This window comes from Mirounga leonina, unplaced genomic scaffold, assembly GCF_011800145.1.
Source record: "Mirounga leonina isolate KUSES-001 unplaced genomic scaffold, KU_Mleo_1.0 Mir_200, whole genome shotgun sequence".
NCBI lineage: Eukaryota > Metazoa > Chordata > Mammalia > Carnivora > Phocidae > Mirounga > Mirounga leonina.
Window position 1 is genome coordinate 27,826,324 of NW_023270503.1, and position 18,915 is coordinate 27,845,238.

The window sequence follows — 18,915 nt, forward strand, 5'->3', positions numbered from 1 at the left end:
GGGGTCCCTGGGACGGGGAATGTGGCCAGGGACCCCAGGGCCAGGGTCCGTGGGGAGAGGAGCAGTCGGTGCTGGGCCAGGCGGCCTGGTGCCCTCTTCTTCTCCTTCTTTCCACCCCAAAGCTCCCCGCGTCCCCTTCTCCCCAGGCCCCCTCTCTATCGCCCTCCCTGACACCCCCTCCCTGCTGGGAGCATCCTGAGCCTGTGATGCCTGGCACCGGGGTAGGGGCAGAGACATGACTCAGCTTTGTTGACCCCAGACCTGCTGGGTTCCTGTCCCAGAGAGAAGAATGGCCAGCTAAAGCCCGGACTGATGGCCAAGCTTTTCCCAGAAGATTCATGTTTCTTCTAACAGTTTTTTAATCTTACTTTTTTTTTAACAAGATATGATTCGCATGCATTAAATCCACCTTTTTTTTTTTTTAAGATTTTATTTATTTATTTGACAGAGAGAGAGAGAATGAGCACAAGCAGGGGGAGTGGCAGGCAGAGGCAGAGAGAGAAGCAGGCTCCCCACAGAGAAGGGGGAGCCCGATGTGGGGCTCGATCCCAGGACTCGGGGATCATGACCTGAGCCGAAGGCAGTCGCTTAACCAACTGAGCCACCCAGGCGCCCAAACCCACCCTTTTAATATGTACAAGTTGGGGGTTTTAGTATATTTACAAAGTTGTACAACTGTCACCCCTATCCAATTCCAGAGCAATCTCATCATCTGAGAAAGAAACCCGGGATCTGTTAGCACTCACTCTCTTTCCCCTCCAACCCCTTCCCGGCTCTAGGCAACCACTTGTCTTTCTGTCACTATAGATTTGCTGATATTCTGGACATTTCGTATAAATAGATTCGTACAGTACGTGGCCTTCTGTGATTGGCTTCTTTCCCTCAGTATCACGTTTCTGAGCTGTGTTGGTCCCTTACGGCTGAGCACCATTCCACCACATGGATAGACCACACTTTGTTCATCCACTCTTCCACTGATGGTCATTTGGGTTGTTTCCACTTTGTGGACAATGCTGCTATGAACATTCGTGAACAAGCTCTCACGTGGACAGACGTTTTCGTTTCTCTTGGGCACATGCCAGGGCAGGAGTGGGGGGAACTGCTGGGGCGCATGGTCACCCGAGGCTTAACCTTTTGAGAAACCGCAGACACTTTGTTGTCCAAAGTGACTGCACCATTACTTTTCCTTTCTTCTTCTTTTAATTGTGCTAAAACATACATTACATAAAATTTACAATTTACAAAAAGTGATCATTTTTAGATGTACAGTTGAGTGTCATTAACATTCAGAAGCTTTCTGGGGCCTGCCAGGCTCCTCCTCTGCCCTTCGGTCTGGAATCTGAAGATGAGGCCTCTAGAGACCAGCTGTTCTCTCAAGTACCAGGGCAGGATCCCCACTAGGTCTGTGTCCCTCTTATTCCAGCACATTCCTTCTCCTCCCTGTGTTTCTCTTCTTCCTCCTCCCCCTCTTCTTGCTACTTCAGCTTCTGCTCCCTGGCATTTCCTTCCTCTCACTACCTGAATAAAAATGTTCCTCCTGTGATCTTGTCATCTGTTTACACTGCCGAATAATCTTCTGAGTTCCTGCCATGGACGGAGACCGTGTGGAGTAAGCTTTTGAGAAAGGGTAGGATGGTCAGGTGACAGCAGCAGTTGAGGGGGTTTTCTGGGTAGAATGTTCCCAGGACCAAGAGTGACAGGGGCCTCTGCGGCAGCAGTGAACACAGATGACCAGAACGTCACCAAAGATAGGAACCAGAAAGCATCAGGAACCTGGGCCGCAGGCCAGGAGCTGTCTGATCTGGGGCGGGCATGCCAATGAGCCAAGGGTGTCTCAGTGGGGACCAGCTGGCCTGGTCAGGCAACAGCCTCCAGGTCCTCCCATCCCCACTGGCCTTCCTGGGGTGTAAACTATGGATGGGCATAAATAAGAACTGGAATATTTTCCAGAAAAGAGTGTGGGGGCAGGAGTAAGGTGGGGAGGTGCCTCCAGACCAGAGAAACCCATGGGGTATGTGTGTTCACACCTCTGCTTTGATAGCTTGCCTACTTCTGTCAGTCTCTTTTCTAGAAAACGGGGTTGTGGGGTCAGGCAGAGAGGGGATTCCTTCCCCAGGAGGAAGTCCGGGCCACTGACCCACCCCTAGGGGAGGGCAGGCCGTGACAAGAAGGTAATTGAGGGCATAGAGATTCGGGTCCAGCTCAGCTTGTGAGCAGAGAGAAATGGCAAACCAGAGTTCAGACACCGTGGAAATCCTGTGGTTCCCTCAAGAACTGCCTACACACCCGGGCTCAGCCAGGTGAGCCAGAAAGGACCTAAGTTCTGGCAAAGGGACCTTCCTACAAAGACTAAAAGCCATGGGAACCACATTCTTGATTCAAGAATAGCAGCAGGATATGGTGAAAAACTCTCAGATGGAGAAGGGGTGAAGGCAGAGTTGGTTAAGACAGTTAAGCTGATGCTTCTTTCCATTTTGTTTCTAGGCTCACTGATTTAGTGTCTCTTTATCCTCTCAGCCCAGATAAATATTCTTTTTTTACTTTCTTGTGTTTTCTTGTGTAAAAAAATTTGAACCTTGATGGGTATAGATGCTCTCATCTTGCCTCCCTTGGGGCGCCTGGGTGGCTCAGTCATTAAGCGTCTGCCTTCGGCTCAGGTCATGATCCCAGGGTCCTGGGACCGAGCCCTGCATCAGGCTCCCTGCTCAGCGGGAAGCCTGCTTCTCCGTCTCCCTCTCCGCCTGCTTGTTGTCCCTCTCTGGCTATGTCTGTCTCTGTCAAATAAATAAATAACATCTTTAAAAAAAATTTTTTTTGAACCTTGATGGGTATAGATGCTCTCATCTTGCCTCCCACCCACCACCAAGCAAATGCTGGGGGAGGAACCAAGGATGATGCTTCTCTTGGCAGTTCCAGCTCTGCTTCTCCACTTGCAAGGATGGGGAGAGGGGGCCTGTGCCCCCAGGCTGAGGTCTGCCTGAGGGGCTCTGCTACTGTGGCTCACCGGCTAACCGATGAGGGTGCGATGGGGCTCCCCAGTGGGGTCAGAGGGGACAATCTGAGCCACCCCAAAGGAGTGGGTGCACAGGGAACTCTCAGGAAAAGCCCTGAGGCAGCCTTGTTGGAAGGCCTTCCTGGGAACACACCCTTCCAGCCACAAGAAAAAGAGCAACCAGACCCTAAGGAATGTAGCCCAAAGGGTCAGAGTAGCAAAATTGTGGGGAGAACCTGGTGAGTGGGAAAGAACTCTGGTGATGTGGGCCCTCTGGGGACTGTTGGACCTACAGACCCCACTGAAAGGACCGCGACTACCCCCCCCACACACATACACACACACACACTATCCATGTGAGCTGGCCTCTTAGTGCACCTGCTTCATGTCCCCACTCCAAAATGTGGCCCATGGCCAATGGTTGCCCATGTTTGCTCTACTCAGGCTCTGCAGGCAGGTATATGCAGCTTCTGTAGAATTCTTCTTCCTCCCCACATCTGGACTCTGTGAAGGGAAATCAATTATAAGGCTTTTATCCTAGACACCTGCCTATGGCATGTTCCTCATACTCCTTGACCTTATGTCTGTGGGCCAGAATATGATGGGGGGACTCCCCCTTTCTTAAGGCCCCTCAAGGAGCGTGATATCTCAGTTTTTCTTGCTTCTCCCACTGAAATTGGAGCCAGTATGGTGGAGACTACGATGGTGAGCTAATTTCTATCTGTTGCCTCACAACAACCTTGAGAAGCAGATATTATTATCATTCCCATTTTACAGATGAGAAAACTAAGATTCAGAGGGATTAGGTAACTTGCCCCAAGTCATCTGGCTAGTAAGCAGGAGGCTGGGCTTGAACCCAAGTCTTGGTGGTATTATATCTGACTGCTTTCTCCCATCCCACTGCTCTTCCTCACTGCCTGGCAGGCCTGGTTAAAGAATTCAACAAGGTGATGCTTGAGAAGCATTGTTGAACTTGACACCTGATTCCATGGTAAGTGACCCTCTAAGAGCAAAATCAACACGCAATGGACCAGAGCAGAAATATGCACAGTTGCCTTAAAGCAAAGACTCTCGACCTTGACTGCGCATTAAATCATTGGTGGAGCTTGTAAAACTCCACCTGCCCAGGCTGTACCTCGGACCAATCACATCAGAATCTCTGGGGGTGAGGCTCAGATATTTGCAGCTTTTAAATCTCCCCCTGGTGATTCTAACATGTATCCAAGGTTGTGAAAACCCTGGGACAGCAGTTCAGTTCCAAGCTGGCCAGAGGAGGCTTGATGTATAAAGATCTACAAAGAATGTGTCTAAGATATAGAAGTAATGTGTTCATCAGAAGGCACAGAAAAGGGGCATTACAGAGTCTGTCCCAGCAGGACAATCTGACCATGTCTAGAACAGAGGACCTGGCCCAAGGCTGGGCATGTCTAGCCCTGGAGGCACACTAGACGCTTGGATGGAGGCACGAGACACTGTCAAACCTAGCTCATGACCAACTGCTGATTCTGATTCACAGCTTCTTGGGCCAGCTTCCCACCACACCTTGGTCATGGGAAGAAAATGGGCAAGTCAGTTATATCTCTTGTGGAAATGAATTAATTGGTATCTTGATAAAAATTGCTTTGGCTTTGACAGTTACTGTAAATGAAGATTAGCCTGCAGGTGTTACTTTGATAAATTTAGATCTTCCCTGAAAGATGATCTCCCTTGGTGATCTGATGAATCTGGTTTCTGATTTATGTCCCTCCCCTGGACTGTGCTGAATTCGCCAAGAAACCATCATGGGGTGTCCTGGAGACATCAGCCAGACTCTCCTGTCACAACCCACCCAGCCTTGCCTGGATTTCACATCTAACTTCCAGAGCAGAAACTCACTGCGAGCAAATCCTCACCTTCCTTCCCTTCTCTTCCTACAGTTTTTCCTTGGCCAGCTGATCCTTATAAATATTCAGAACTCCTTGGGGGCAGCAGGGTGGCTCAGTCGGTTAAGCATCCGACTCTTGTTTTCAGCTCAGGTCATGATCTCAGGGTCATGAGATCGAGCCCCACATCAGGCTCCGCACTGGGTGAAATCCTAAGCCTGCTTAAGATTCTCCCTCTCCCTCTGCCCCTCCAGCACGGCTCGCACGCATCTGCTCTCTCTCTAAAAAAATAAAAGTGTAAATACATCTTCAGAGCTCCTTACTAGAGAGTAGACATATGAGATCATTCACAAACTGGTTTCAGCAGCCCCTGCCATCCTGATGTCCCACACTCCAGATGCCCCAACCATGTGTCTTTCCCCAGTCCATTCCCAGCCACTCACGTCTCTGCACTCCCCTGCTTCCTTCCTCTGGTTCCTTCCTCTTCCCCCTTCCTCCTCCTTCCTCCATTTACTCATCCTCAAATAGCACCCCCTGAGCAAACCTAGTTGCTTTGTTCTCCCTGTTCCCTTGGTACTTTGGACAGAACCCTACAAAAGAGGTTCATTCACTGATTCCCAGTTCATCATCTCCACGTATCCTCCCTTCACTCCCCATCTGAGAGACTGAGCTCTCAGGGGCAAAACCCATGTCCTGTTGGCCTCCCTGGCCTGGTGCCTAGCATGGTGTCATGTCCATTATTGGTGCTTAAATACATCTTTGTTGAAATCTGAAAAAACAATAACTATTGTTATATTCAAGTAATTCTCAGTTTTGTAAAAAGCCATTTCATATCCAGTTTTTCCTTTTTGACTACCTCAAAAAGGAAGGTCTAAGAAAGCCCAAAGATTCCAAGTGAAAAATCACCCTGACTGTACAGGCTAAACCAGGACATGGGGCCAAAGGGCGACACCGACATGCTGAGCCTGAGCATTCCCTCTCCAGATGAGACCTGCATCGCTGGAACCATTACTCAGCAAAGGTCACAGGAAGGGGGGGGAGATGGCACAGAAGGTTTCTGAGTAGGTGGACATTGGCAGATCTGTCAATCAGTTCCCCACGCTGGGCTTTTCCTGAAACAGGAAAGGCCCAGAGCCTGGGATAGACCCAAAGAAGCACGGGGTGGGAGGGTTAGAGGCAGAAGCTGAGCTGTGGACCCCCAAATGCTGTAGAATTTGGCATGCCTGTGGGAAATGGTGTTTGTGAGGCAACATCCTCAATGAGTTCACTCATTCCACAACATGGTATATGGTTCATGGTGTGGCTTCTAGAACCAGATTGCTGACATTTGGATCTGGCAAATGTCACCGCTGGGCAACTTACTTAACTTCTCTGTAGCTCATTTTCCACACCTGTAAAATGGGGACAGTAATAAAATCTACCTTGGAATTTTTATGAGGATTCAATGAGTTAATCCGTGTAATTTTCCAGAACCAGTTCTTGACATATAGTAAATGCTCAATGAATACTAGCTAGTATTTAATAGTTTATTAACCAGCATCTGCTGGGTGTTTCTGTTACTGCATAACAAACCACCCTGAAATTTAATGACTTAAAACAACAAACTGTTTTTATTTGTTCTTTATTCCATAGGTCAGCTATCTGGGCTGGGCTCACATGGGAACTTCTTCTGCTGGAGTCAGCCGGGATCACTCACCCAACCACAGATCTCTGGCAGATGCACTGGAGCTGGATGGTCTAATTTGGTGTCACTCACATGTCTGGTGGCTGGGACTGGCTGTCAGTTCACATGTTACAGCAGCGAGTCTCAGCAGACCAGCCTTGACTTTTCCCCTTTGGGGCCCAGGATTCCAATTGCAGCCCCAAACGGATACGCCCTAGCGAGCGAATGCTTTCCAAGCCTCTGCTTGCGTCACATTTGCTAATGTCCCACTGGCCAAGGCAGAAGATCAAGCCCAAATTCAAAGAATGGAGATGTAAACTTCACATGTTGTTAAGAAGACAGGCAAAGTCACAATGCAAAAGGACAGGTGGCCATGATGAGAAGAACTGTCACAGCCATTTACACAGGCCACCATGCTGGTACTAGACATATACACAGAACCCAGTTCTGAAGGCTGGAAGGGAAGTTTTCATGGCCCTCAGGGCCCAGGGTAGCAGGGAAAGGGTTGAGACATAAGCAAAGTAACTGTAATGCAAGGTTTGAACATGAGAAGTGCCCCCAAGTTAGGAACAGTGAAGTGCTAGGGGAGTTCAGGTCAGCGTGATCCTTTATAGCTGAGGAAGGGTGAGCATTAGTGGGTTGGGAAGGCTTTATTAGCTTGCCCTTGAACATGGTTAGAATCTGGACACGTGGGGTTGGGGAAAATTGTATTCCAGGTGGAGGGAAGAGCAAATTTAGGAAAACCAAGATGCATCTGGGAAATCCAAACCTATCTAGTATAAAACTAGAGTGAGGGGGTCCATGAAGGAGAGATTGGAAATATGAGACTAGAAAGATAACCTGGGGTCTGATTGTGAGTAAGCTTGAATTTGAACTTCACTCTGGAGGCAATGGGGAGCCACTGGATATCTTCCAGGTGACAAGTGAGAAGAGCTGTATGGTAAGAAGGCTCTTTTGCCAGTAGTATATTGGATCGCTTGGGCTGGCAGCGAGAAGGGGAGTAGGAGATAATTAGGTAAGGGAGTGACCAGCAGGTCTAAGCAGAGAGATTGACAAGGAGAAGCAAGAGTAGAAAATATATGGTCAGAACCCAGTGAGGCGGCATCAAGGATGACTCCAAGTGCCAGGCTCAGTGCCTGGAGGATGGCAGAAGAAGAGAGGTGTATGCAAAGCAAGAAAGTCCGGAGGAGGAACAGGTCTGGAAGGAACTCGTGGATTTGGGGAATGTGTGGGACATCCAAGTGGTGTCCAAGCAGAGTCCAACATCATGCTGTGGGAGGAGGAAGAGGAGAAAGGAAAGGAGAGCTTGCTGGAGCACAAAGAGCGTGAACGCTTCAAGACAGCTGTCAGAAATGTCAGATGTGGCCAAAAGATCAAGGAAGAAGAAGGATGAGAAAAGACCAACCAGCAGAGCTGACAGTGAGAAGGTCATGGTGAGTCCCCAGTAGAGCAGAGGCTGAGGTTGCACAGGGCTGAGGAGGGAGCAGCAGGCTTCCTGCCTTCTGGAATTCAAGGTTGGAGAGATCCCCTTGACCTCCGGGACTCCAGTGCCACCCTCCTTCCACTTCAGCCCTACTAAAGTGAAGGAAATCTTTAAAATCCTAAAAATAGAGCAAACACTGTCTTTCCTTTTCACCCTAGAGGAGGGAGGCACGCAACTCTCCCTGCCTTTCTCCCTCTGTCTCCTGCCTGTTGGCCGGAGATCGGGCACTGTCAGCACCCGTGTCCAGGGAGAGGCGTTGGCGGGACAGACGGCTGTTTACTTCCTAGCAGAGCCCTGCCGTGTTTTCATAGCTCAGAATAGTTCCTTGGATCCTCTGCAGGCCTGGGGGGCGGGGAGACCTCACTGTTTGTTTTCTGGACGATTCCAGGCCTCACCTCTTCCTCTTTCTCTGCATTGTGGTCGTCACTTGGGAATTCTCAGAGGGGGTAAGGTGTGGGCTCAGAGGGTCCAAGACTACTGATTTCCTAATTATGTCCCCCCAAGCCGGGCTCCGGAAGAGGGAAGGGCTAATAACTGGCTGTACAGTATGGTGTTTTGGTTGGGATGAAAATGCTGCGGCCATTAAGGAAAGAGTTGATTAAAAGACTGCAGGGCAGAGCTGTGGGAGAAAGAGACAGGGGAGGAGAGAGGGGGAGGGGACAGACCCCTCCTCCAATCTAGGTCTGGGCTGACTGCCTTCTTTGGTGGGGGGAGCTCCCCTCCACTGGACACCCGTGGAGGGCTTCCTGGCCCACCTGGCCCCCGGCAGCTCTGGGCTGCATGCTGGCCCCACCAGTGTCTGGAAGGTGCCCAGAGGTAGGAGGAGGAACTGGCTTCACTGAATACTCCTTTGAACTCTGAATTTTTTAAAAACTGTGTGACTATATTGCCTTTTTTTTTTTTTAAGATTTTATTTATTTATATGAGAGAGAGAGAGCACGCATAAGCAGGGGAGGGGCAAAGGGAGAGGGAGAAGCAGGCTCTCCGCTGAGCAGGGAGCCCGATGCGGGGCTCGATCCCAGGACCCTGGGATCATGACCTGAACCGAAGGCAGACGCTTAACGACTGAGCCACCCAGGCGTCCCGCCTTTTTTTTTTTTTAGGTAATCTCTACACCCCAATGTAGGGCTCAAACCCACTCCCAAGATCAAGAGTCGCCCCCTCCCCCAATTGAGCCAGCCAGGCGCCCTGTGACTATAGGACTTTAGAAAGTATTTTAATGAAAAAGATATGAAAATATTTATCTTTTCCTTCAAGCAATCATGGATCATTGACTTCTGTTAGATCATTAAAAGCCAGGCACCACCTCACTGGAGCTACCAAAGACTCAGGAAGGTTAACTCAGAACAGAGGGTGACAGTCGCCAAGTCTTATTTAACTGTTGACAAAAGTCAAACCCAGACAACTGTAGTGACTCAGCCAAGGTCACATAGCTCTTTAATATTCCCTTGTAATATTTCCTTTTCCTTTTAAATCCTAGTGATAGCGGTGAGGGAGGAGCGGTCTCCGGGGCTGCCCACTGGAGGCCTGAGAGTGTTTCCGAGAATCTTCTGAGGAAAACCAAGACCCTCCTTCTGCCCCACAGCCACCGATACCCCACGGCCCCCACCTCACTCCACCTCCCACCTGGCTGAGCTCTGGCTGCTGTAGGACTTGGTTTCCCTTCCCTTCTTCTTTCCTCGGTCCTGATTCTTTCAAAGAATTTCGAAGAATCTGTGAGTTGAAGCAAGGAGCGGGGAGGGGGGGGTGGCACCTGGGTGGCTCAGTCTGTTGAGCGGTTGAGCCTCTGCCTTTGGCTCAGGTCATGATCCCAGGGTCCTGGGATGGAGCCCCGCATCGGGCTCCCTGCTCAGTGGAGATCCTGCTTCTCCCTCTCTCTCTGCTGCTTCCCCTGCTTGTGCTCTCTCTCTGTCAAATAAATAAATAAAATCTTTAAAAAAAAATAAAAATAAAAAAAGAAGCAAGGAGGGGATGGCAGGTTGGGACTGGATCCTTAGCTTGAGTCACATTTCCCGTCTCACCTCAGACACCCCCTCTTTGCCTCTGGGGTACAGACCAAAACAAAGGGGGAAATGAGCTTTTTGCAAATAGTTCCGACCACTGTTTTGGAGACTTACTTCCCTTGCTTCTGCCTGTGCAGTGCACCATCGACAAAGTTTAACTCCTGGCAGGAAGGATCAAATCTGACAGCAAGAATGTGTCCTGAGGGCTCGGGTGACTTGGCACCACCAAAGGGTTGATGAAGAGCGGGAGAACTGTCTACCATCTGGTGGGGAGGGGGCTGGTTGACCATTGGTGGAAACAGGTATTCTCTGGAGGGAACAACAGCTTCTTTGGGGAGGACGGTTAAGGAAGATGGCGGGGAGGCAAAGGACGGTCCGTCCATCCTTCCTGTAAAAGTTCTCCTGATCCACCTGATGCTGGTAGAAGGCAGACCCTGGGCTGGCAGGAGAAAGGGAGCGAGCGGGGAGTTCTTCACTGTTGACGATGAAGCAAATGCCCTCCAGGATTTTTCTGTGGACAAAATGTCCAGCCCATCCTGAGACATCAACCATGCTCCCCTCACCTGGTCAATAGATGCACAGTTCAAGGTCCCGAAGCTGAACTTTCTCACCACGCCAGAGATTAGTCAGTCATTTTCACTGGCTAACAATGATTAACCCACCTCTCCCTTCACCTGCTTTCCCCAACATGTTTTCGTAAAAAATGAACTGGGTCACTCATTGAAAGGGTGACAGTCGTCAATCCAGCCAGTGTCTACTGTCTCCCCCTAAACACCTTACCCCCACTGATCACTTCATAGGAAAACAAAACACACACACACCCCAAAATAAAGAAATTTAAAAAAATAAAACTGGATCTTGTACAGTTTGAGCTATCATCCTTCAGAGAAGTCTACTCTGCTCAAAGCCCTGGATCGAAGCTGGGTTTTGCATCCCTGCTTCTGTGTGCAGACAAGACCCCTCTAGTGATTGCAGCTGAGCGAGGTAAAGGCAGCTCCTTCCTCAACAGAACGCAGAGCCCCAGCCAGAACAGAGGACATGGCTGCAGGTGAAGTCAGAATTTCTTTTTTGGTAAGAAATACAATTTTTGGATGAGGTGTGTGGCAAATTCTGGCTCCTTTTCCTCTTCACTTTCCTGTCGGCAAATAAACTTGTTCGAGTGAGTGAGTCAAACTTGTTCTTGGAGAAGGATGTGCCAGGACACTGGAACCAGCTGTGCTTACTTAATAACAGACCAGATTGTACTTTCTGGCCCCTTTCCTTCATGTTCTTCCCAAACCAAGATCCCCAGGCCTCTGAGTTTCTGTTTGTGGAGAAAGTGCCTGAGGAGTGCCCGGCTAGTGTACCTGTCAAAAAAAAGGCGGGGGGGCCTCTATAATTTTCCATCTTCATTGCTTCCCAGACTCAGCTGGTCATTTCCCCAGAGGACGTTAGTAAGTCTTGAGTCATCTCCACTGAGGACAAAATAATAAGGAACTCATTTATATTTGTACAAATGGATTCAGCTTTAATTTAAGGGTCCTCCAGTTGACATGGCTGTTAAAGGCCTGGCCTCTCTGCCCCACCACATTGTCGAGGTCCCTGAGAACATGGGGATTTAACTTTGAACCCTCAGAGAGCCAGGCAAGGTGCTTTGCTCAGGAAACATTTGTTGAGTTAAACTGGAGAACTTCTTGAAGGGGAAGCTGACAGGATTTGGTGGAAATGATGGAACCCTGCCTCTGGGAGACAGGTCTCTAACTGAGTGGATCCTCAGCCAAATCTCTAGCAACGCACATGCTTTGTTCATGGTATTCACCTCAAATATCCACAAGTCCGTTGAGGATCTGAGAACTCTACAATCTCTCTCTTCAGTCAGCTTTCTAGCAGAGTCAGGTCCTTTGGGGCCTCATTCTTTTCTGTACATGATAAAAATTTGCTGGAGGCAGCAGGAAGGAGCTGGAGGGTGGAAAGGTAAAGACTAGTAAATGGTCTCATGATGTACACAATTGCTCTGACCAAGAGGGTCCCCCTCCCTGGAGGGGCAGCCTGCCAGAAGGCTGCCCAGTATGCCCAGAATGGGTTATCAGCCCCATCATGACTCTTTATCAACACGAGCCTTCTCCCTGTGGTTCTTCCAGAAGATAGGGCTCTCCACTGGCTTCTCATCTGCTGAGGCATATGATGGAACCCCACCCGAGTCAGACGCTCTGGCTCCTAGCAGCCCTGTGGAGACCCAGACAGTGGCCTTTGAATATTTTGTCAGAGGATCTGCCCTATTCACCCTCGACTCACCTCAGACCATAAAAACTCCAGTCCCCAGGGATCACCACAATAGTTCCTCAATACTTTTGAGGAGGGCTAATCTAGTAGAGGGAAGGGTCCTAATACCCGTGGCCTTGCAGTCCTGACAATGCAGAACACCCCCCCTCCACAACATTGCCAACCACAAGCCTCACCTGCACTCTCACCTCACCCCACAGCCGCCACCACCACCATTAGCTGCTCTCTAGGCTAGAGGTGGCAGGATGGGGTTGCTTGGACCAGCAGAGACAATGTGGTCAAGGGCAGCTGGAGTCCGCTTGAGCTCGGTGGGAGCCCGGGGGTGGGGTGGGGGGATTCCAGATCATACCTCCTGGATGACACTGTAATCAATTCCAGCATGGAATGTTGTCAGCCTTTACTACCCATTCATTAGCTCTGAGTTTCTTTTCCTTGTCCCCAGTCTACCCCTTACAAGGCAATATGCACTTACTGATGGGAAATCCAAGCAAGTTTTGAAAACTTTATTCTAACCAGCTCTAATCTTTGAAAATGTCAGTTGGTCACCTGATTCAGCCCCCTGCTCCCTTCAGAGGTCTAGGTGACCCAGTGTGTGAGGTTTTGGTCTATGCACTGCTACAGGATGGTTTCTGCTTGTGCAGGTAAGCAGGCAGCATTGTTTCTCATAACTTGGTATCTGTTACTTTTATTTACTCCTTGTCTATATCCAGGGCTATAATAAAATTGTACTGACTTCCTGGAGACTATATATAGATATATATATATAATCTCCAAGTACAAATGAAAGAAAGAAAATATAGAAACTCCTCAAGAAGATGCAAATTAAAACCATAATAAAATATCACCTCACATGGGCACCTGGCTGGCTCAGTGAGAGGAACGTTGACTCTTGATCTCAGGCTCATGAGATCGAGCCCCACACTGGGTTTAGAAATTACTTAATAAATAAATATTTTTAAAAATATATATCACTGTACACCTGTCAGAATGGTTAAAATCAAAACAAGAAATAACAAATGTTGGCAAGGATGTGATGAAGAAGAGACCCTAATGTACTGTTGGTGAGAATGTAAATTCGTACAGTCACTGTGGAAAAGAGTATGGAGTTTCCTCCGAAAATTAAAAATAGAAATACCAGGGGCGTCTGGGTGGCTCAGTCAGTTATGCATCTGCCTTTGGCTCAGGTCATGACCCTGGAGTCCCAAGGATCAAGCCCCACATCGGGCTCCCTGCTCAGCAGGGAGTCTGCTTCTCCCTCTCCCTCTCCCTCTGCCCCACGCCCGGTTCCTCTCTCTCTCTCAAATAAATAAAATCTTTAAAAAAAGTAGAAATACCATATGACCCAGTAATTCCACTTCTGGGCATTTACCCAAAGAAAACAAAAACACTAGTTCAAAAAGATACATACATTCCTGTGTTTATTGCAGCATTATTTACAATAGCCAAGATATGGAAGCAAATCAACTATATATCCATAGATAAATTAATAAAGATATGGTGTATATATATAGATACATATAGATACACACACATACACACGGGAGTATTACTCAGCCATAAAAAAGGATGAGATTTTTTTTTTGCCATTTGTGACAACACAGATGGACCTAAAGGGTACTATGCTAAGTGAAATAAGTCAGACTGAGAAAGACAAATATCATATGATTCCATTTATATGTGCAATCTAAAAAAACAAAACAAATGAATAAACACAAAAAGCAGAATCAAACCTATAACTGCAGAGAACAAATTAATGGTTGCCAGAGGGAAGAAGGGTGGGAGGATGGGCAAAATGGGAGAAGAGGAGCAGGAGATACAGGCTTCCAGACCTCATGGAATGAATAAGTCACCTGGATGAAAGGTACAGCACAGGGAATACAGTGAGTGGTATTGTAATAATGTTGTACCGTGACAGATGGTGGCTACACTATGGTGAGCAAAGCATAATGTGTAGAGTTGTTGAATCACCAAGTTGTACACCTGAAACTCATGTAACATTGTGTCTCAGCTACATTCAAGTGCATTAAAAAAGTACAGAAGCCCTTTCCAGAGTCCCCAGTCACCAATTTGCTGGTGGTTTTTTTTGTTTTTGTTTTTGTTTTTGTTTTAAGATTTTATTTACTTGTCAGATTGAAAGAGAAAAAGAGAACACATGAGCAGGGGGAGCGGCAGGTAGAGGGAGAAGCAGGCTCCCTGCTAAGCAAGGAGCCCAACGCTGGACTCGATCCCAGGACCCCGGGATCATGACCTGAGCCGAAGGCAGACACCCAACCAACTGAGCCACCCAGGCGTCCCAATTTGCTGGTGTTTTTATTGAAAACCACATATTATCACATTGTTTTTGCATGAACACACATTCATTCTACTGCTTAAACTTGTGTGTTAAAACCCCAGAGGTCCCAACTTGAAGGACATTAAGTGAATTAATCAGTGCATTCAAAGATGATTATTTTCTGGCCCTAAGAGATACAGAGCCAACGCTGGGAAGAGGGTTTGAGCTCCCAGACCAGAGGCACTTCAGAGACCCTCTGCAGTTAAGAAAGGCCCAGCAAGGTGATGGTTCCCAGGATGAGAGAACTTACCGCATTTTAAAAGGAATATTCTTAAAACATGACAGCTAGAGCACCAAGACTTTTGTTTGCCTGCAAATAAGTGCACTTGCAGATATGAAATCAGGATCTTTGCAAGAACCATGGCAGATGTAGACTCTGTCCTGTGTCTCTGGCCTGGTTTGGGAGCCAGGAGGGCAGCCCTTGTGCTACCAAGCAGCCTGCCAAAGTTAATAATTGGCCCAGCCGAGTACATGGCAGATCAGGCTGTTTTTGTGTGCCTGTTTTCCTATTTTACGTAAATCACCCTGAGTATGTTTGCATCAACCTCCTGGTGATGCACCTTTGATCAATAGATTTTAGACAAAAGTGGTTTTTGAGTCCAAAGATCAGGGCTGGGTTGACCTGCAGACTGGATCCAGGGTGTATAAAAACAGGGGCAAGGCGCAGGCTGATAGCAGAGCAATCACCACCAAGTCTGTAAACGCTGCAAGGGCTTAACGGAAGGCTGCCTGAGGAGCCAGGGAGGAAGGATGGAGCAAGGAATGAATGCTCTTCATGACTTTGGGATCCAGTCAACGCACTACCTCCAGGTGAATTACCAGGACTCCCAGGATTGGTTCATCCTGGTGTCCATGATCGCAGACCTCAGGAATGCCTTCTATGTCCTCTTCCCCATCTGGTTCCATCTCCGTGAAGCTGTGGGCATCAAGCTCCTCTGGGTAGCTGTGATTGGAGACTGGCTCAACCTCGTCTTTAAGTGGTGAGTAAGAGCCAGACAGAGAGGAGCTCGGCAAGGGAAGAAGCCGGCATTCTCTCTGGAAATGTCTGTGCATCGGAAGTTGCCTTCTCTGTGCTATTCGGGAAGCCACAGGTTACTCCCCTCCGACTGTGGATCGCCTACCTAAAGAGGGAAGACAGAGAAAACCCTGTCAATAAGTTGAAGATACAGGCAAGGCTATTTCATGTGGATGGAAGGCCAGCTGGACTTAGTGAAAAGTCTGAAGTATAGGTTATAAGCAAAGAAGCAGAGTTTTATTACTTTGAAGCAGAATAGGTAACATGAAGATAGATGTATGAAAGATGATGTCTGAAAACAGGAGGCAGGTTGATAACTGAAAAACCCATTGCGTGGAAAAATGAGAAGTAACCCAGAGAACTGGGCTCCAACCCTTGTTCGGCACCTACCGGCTGTATGTCCGGGGCAAGTCAAAGCAACTCTCTGAGTTTCTGTTTTATAATCTGTAAACTTAAGTTATCTCTGGGACCTTAATAATAATTCTAGTTAACATTTATTGAACATTCAGTAGGTACTAGGTCATGTGCCACGTGCTTTGCTGTGGGGTAGTTACCATAATTAATATAACAGATGAAGAGACCGAGGCATCGAGATAAACGACCACAACTAGACCAACATGGCAGTCAAAGGCAGAGGCATCATTTAAGCCCAGGCAGGCTGATTTCAGAGGCAAGGTTCTTAAAAATTATGTTATATTCAATGCTGATGAACCAACTCTCTCAGGGGGCAGGAGGAAGCCCTAATGTTAGCATTTGTCAATTTCTCCTGCGTTTATATTCCCATTGGGGCCACTTTCAATCTACTGTTGGGTCAAGCTTGCCAAAATCCTAAATATTTTACAATTATTAGCCAGTACCTGTTGACTCTAGCACATTACCGGCTTGGCCTCTGTTTCCTCATCTACAAAATAAAGAGCTTGGGCCAGCTAAGACCTTTACCGTCCCTAAACTATCTATGTCTACTGTCAAGTGATTCTGAAGACCCTTCTAGCTCTAATATTCTTTGGCCATAAACAATAAACCATCTCTTAGTGTCCAAAAATAAAAATTGTCATGGGGTCGAGAGGCCCAAGGCATATCGATATGGTTCTGAAATCTCTGTTGAATAATCTAAATGTTGTCTGTAATGTCCCTTATTCAACAGCATGACCTTAAAAAGTAAACAGATAAAGGGTTATTTTAAACATCTGATCTCGGTTGAAGAATTATGCATTTTCTCTGAGTTGGCAAAGGTCAGAGTTAGTGGCTGTCTGATTTTGGTGAAAAATCACTATTCCATCCCTCAAGGGGCTGACCCTTGACATCTGTTTCCACAACGAAAAACATATCTAGTACTTTTAAGGGGGAAGTGGTTTGTCTGAGCTATACCCTCTTCCAAGGTAGAAAGGATACAAAGTAAGCACCTGGAGCTATGTCCTTACAGAGAGTAATTCTTAGGGCAAGGAGGCCACATCTCCTGAGGGTGCTTGTCCCTGGGACTAGGGCACATTCTCTGATGTCAGAGGAAACCCAAGACTCCCTGAGATCTGAGGAAAGAGCATAGGGTCCTGGCAGGATTTGCAAGTCCAAGTTGCAAACTATAGTTCTGTACGTGTCCTTCCAGGACAAATTCTTCCTGGGGTTTAAAAAAAAGTCACATAGCTTCCGTTAATAGGGATTTTTTAGGATCTTGAGTTTATTTCTGTTTGAATAAATAATACATTCAAATAGTTCAAAATTCCAAAGTTATATAAACGATGTACCAGAAAAAGTCTCCCTCCCCTACCGCTTTCCAGCCACCCGGGTCCCCTTCTTGGAGGCAGCCAAAGCTAATAGTTTTCCGTTTAGGATCACATGAATCTTCTCCTCACACTACTCTCTTTTCTCAAAGGTGTGGGCTTCAGGCAAAAGGGTTCTTGCAGTAACTCCAGACGCTTGTTCTGCTTTTTTACAGGATTCTATTTGGACAGCGTCCATACTGGTGGGTCATGGACACCGATTACTACAGCAACACCTCCGTGCCACTGATAAAGCAGTTTCCAGTCACCTGTGAGACTGGACCAGGTGAGAGTCCCAGCCCCGGTAGAGACAGAAGCTGGGTGGACCTTGCTTACTGTGGCCACCTGTCAGCCGTCACTGCAGACGAAGCTGTCTTTGAGGGGACATGAGGAGGACTGCTCCTTCAAGCTTTAGGCATAGTCTTCAATAGGGTACAACTCCAGTTTAATTTAATTCAAGGAGGCCTTCCCGAAGAGCACATTACTGCTACTTTAGAAATCTGCCTAATACTTCCAGAACCTACATTGCTAGTCCAGAGAGGCAAAGGTACTCTTATGGGCAAAGGGCTCATGAGAGTAACTGCATTATGGCCCTTTGTCCAGGGAGGGAGAGCAAGAGAAGCCTAAGCCCCTGGCTGTCCTTCCCCAAGGCTTGGCCAAGTAGATGTATCTTCCTGAGCTGACTGTCCAATCCCATGCCATGCTTGTGCTTTACTAGATACAACCAGACAGTTCTTGTGCAATCAAATGATAGATTAGATTTCCTTTTTCGGTAGGCAGTAGAATACCCAACCTCTTCACTCACCCTTAAGTCTTGGTGCCAGCATCCCTTCCTCAGGGACCCTATCCCTGACTCTCAAACTAGGGCATGGCCCTTAGTTATTTGTTCTCACAAACCCTTTGTTCACTTCAGAGCGTATTCATTCATTCAGATGTTATTTATTGAGCACCTATGTTGTGCCAGACACTGTTCTAGGTACTTGGAGTACCTTAGTGAAGAAAACAAATATTGCTGGGCGCCTGGGTGGCTCAGTTGGTTGCGCGACTGCCTTTGGCTCAGGTTATGATCCTGGAGTCCCGGGATCGAGTCCCGCATCGGGCTCCTTGCTTGGCAGGGAGTCTGCTTCTCCCTCTGACCCTCCCCCCTCTCATGTGCTCTCTCTCATTCTCTCTCTCTCAAATAAATAAATAAAATCTTAAAAAAAAAAAAATATTGCTGCCCTTGTGCAGCTGAAATTTTTTTTATTCTTATGTTAATCCCCATACATTACATCATTAGTTTTAGATGTAGTGTTCCATGATTCATTGTTTGTGCATAACACCCAGTGCTCCATGCAGAACGTGCCCTCCTCAATACCCATCACCAGGCTAACCCATCCTCCCACCCCTCTCCCCTCTAGAACCCTCAGTTTGTTTTTCAGAGTCCATTGTCTCTCATGGTTCGTCTACCCCTCCGATTTCCCCCCCTTCATTCTTCCCCTCCTGCTACCTTCTTCTTCTTTTTTTTTCTTAACAGATATTGCATTATTTGTTTCAGAGGTACAGA

The 18,915-nt window shown here is 47.7% G+C and overlaps 1 protein-coding gene and 1 long non-coding RNA gene across 2 annotated transcripts in view; both read left to right on the top strand.

The window, feature by feature from the left end:
* The first annotated feature begins 2,994 nt into the window (after positions 1-2,994).
* LOC118024942 lies at positions 2,995-6,568 on the top strand. Its single transcript, XR_004683233.1, has 3 exons — positions 2,995-3,020; positions 3,917-3,983; positions 6,487-6,568. It is a non-coding gene; the product is annotated as an uncharacterized LOC118024942 (long non-coding RNA).
* Positions 6,569-15,347: 8,779 nt separating this feature from the next.
* The window catches only part of G6PC (glucose-6-phosphatase catalytic subunit), a 9,734-nt gene continuing 6,166 nt past the window's right edge, over positions 15,348-18,915 (top strand). The window contains exons 1-2 of the mRNA XM_035027190.1: positions 15,348-15,577; positions 17,546-17,655. Of these exons, the coding sequence (XP_034883081.1) occupies positions 15,348-15,577; positions 17,546-17,655 (340 nt within the window). The remainder of the gene's footprint in view (positions 15,578-17,545; positions 17,656-18,915) is intronic.